A 1452-nucleotide genomic window follows, 5' to 3' on the forward strand; every position below is an offset into this window, starting at 1 on the left:
AACTAGAGGGCCACATGTGGCCTGGAGGCTGAAGGTTTCCCATCCCTGATATAGCCCAAGCCCTAATTTATAGATGGGAAAACTCATTCCTCAGGGGGAATGTGATTTGCCCAATGGTAGTGCTAGCAATAGTGATAGCTACTTTAGCCTCCGGCTCTGCTTTCTCCTAAACTCCTTACTCCATAGCCGACCTACCTCCAGCCTCTGTCCACTGGCCTCTTATTTAGCCCGACACCCTCCCTACATGTCATTTGGCCTGTCTTAGCTGACCTTCCCCCATTCCTGCCTCCCAGTTCCTTCATGCCCCCTCCTTACTCATTGACGTCTCGGACTCTGTCTTTGTCACCATCACATTCAGGGTCTTCTCTGGGCACAGCACTGTGGGCAAGAGTGACTTACAATGGGTATGCAGGTTGCTACACCCTGGGGCAAGGAGTTCTGCCTCCCAGTATACCCTAGGTGAAGAAGCTTTCATCCACCCATCTCCCTACTCCATAGCATAACCCGAGAGGTGGGCACAGAAGGCACTTGGTGAATGAGGGGCCCTCTCCCTGATCAAGTCCCCCCTTCTCTCACCTGCATTCTGGGACAGGGCCAAGCCCAGTATCAGTGTCAGCAGCACCAGGAAGATGAGTGAGCCCGACTGGACCTCAGGGTCTAGAGAAGGGAGGGGAGTGAGTGAGTCCCCTGCTATGTTTCCCAAACTGTCGCTGGGGAGAGTGAGCAGTCTGGGCACGAAAGGGGCTCAGAAAGACTTGATCATTCTCAGACCCTGAGGATTAGGGCCAAATCTGGGGTCCTGAGTAGTACAGCACCTGCCCATATCTAATTGTCAAGCTTCCCTCACACATGATCACATTCACCAAACACCGCCCACCCTGCAACCCCCAGTTACACTGACTCAGCATCACAGATTCCATTCACCTACCTCCTGTCCTGGACTTTCTTAAGTTCATGGTGCTGATCTCTCCCACTCTGCATGTTACTGGTCCAGCTTCAACTGGACTATATATTGTCACCACTTCCCTCCCACGCCCATCCCATTTCCCCTATTCATCCCCACTTCCCTGGCTGGTGCAGGATGGGAGGGGTAGAGACGTCAAATCAGTGACCACTGATGTGACCCATGAAAGTGAAACGTATTGGGGGGGGGGGGCGGTGCTGAGATTGACCTCAGCCAGCTTAGGGTGAGGCTTCCATAGCACCATGAAGCCATCTTCACATCCTGTGTCCATGGAGTCCATGGAGCTGCCTTGAAAACCAGAGCATGTGTTTCCATTTTATAGAAGAGACTCAGGATCAGAGTGCAAGTCACTTGCCCAGAATCCCCCAGTCAATTGGGAGTGAAGCTAAGCCTGGAGGCAGTGCTAGGTTCAGAGTCAGAAGGCACTCCAATCCTAGCTGCACCTCTTACTAGCTGTGTCTGGGCCTCACTTCACCCCTCTGAGGTTC

General features: G+C 53.0%; 1 protein-coding gene across 1 annotated transcript in view; it reads right to left on the reverse strand.

Moving 5' to 3' along the window:
• Positions 1–1452, reverse strand: part of IL18BP (interleukin 18 binding protein) — a 3551-nt gene extending 2099 nt beyond the window's left edge. The window contains exons 1-3 of the mRNA XM_069064703.1: positions 929–1452; positions 577–657; positions 316–378 (exon numbers count right to left, since the gene is read on the reverse strand). Of these exons, the coding sequence (XP_068920804.1) occupies positions 316–378; positions 577–657; positions 929–956 (172 nt within the window). The 5' untranslated portion in view covers positions 957–1452. The remainder of the gene's footprint in view (positions 1–315; positions 379–576; positions 658–928) is intronic.

The sequence above is a fragment of the Petaurus breviceps genome, unplaced genomic scaffold, assembly GCF_028583685.1.
Source record: "Petaurus breviceps papuanus isolate PSGF00001 unplaced genomic scaffold, PetGlider_PUasm1.0 90639, whole genome shotgun sequence".
Lineage (NCBI taxonomy): Eukaryota > Metazoa > Chordata > Mammalia > Diprotodontia > Petauridae > Petaurus > Petaurus breviceps.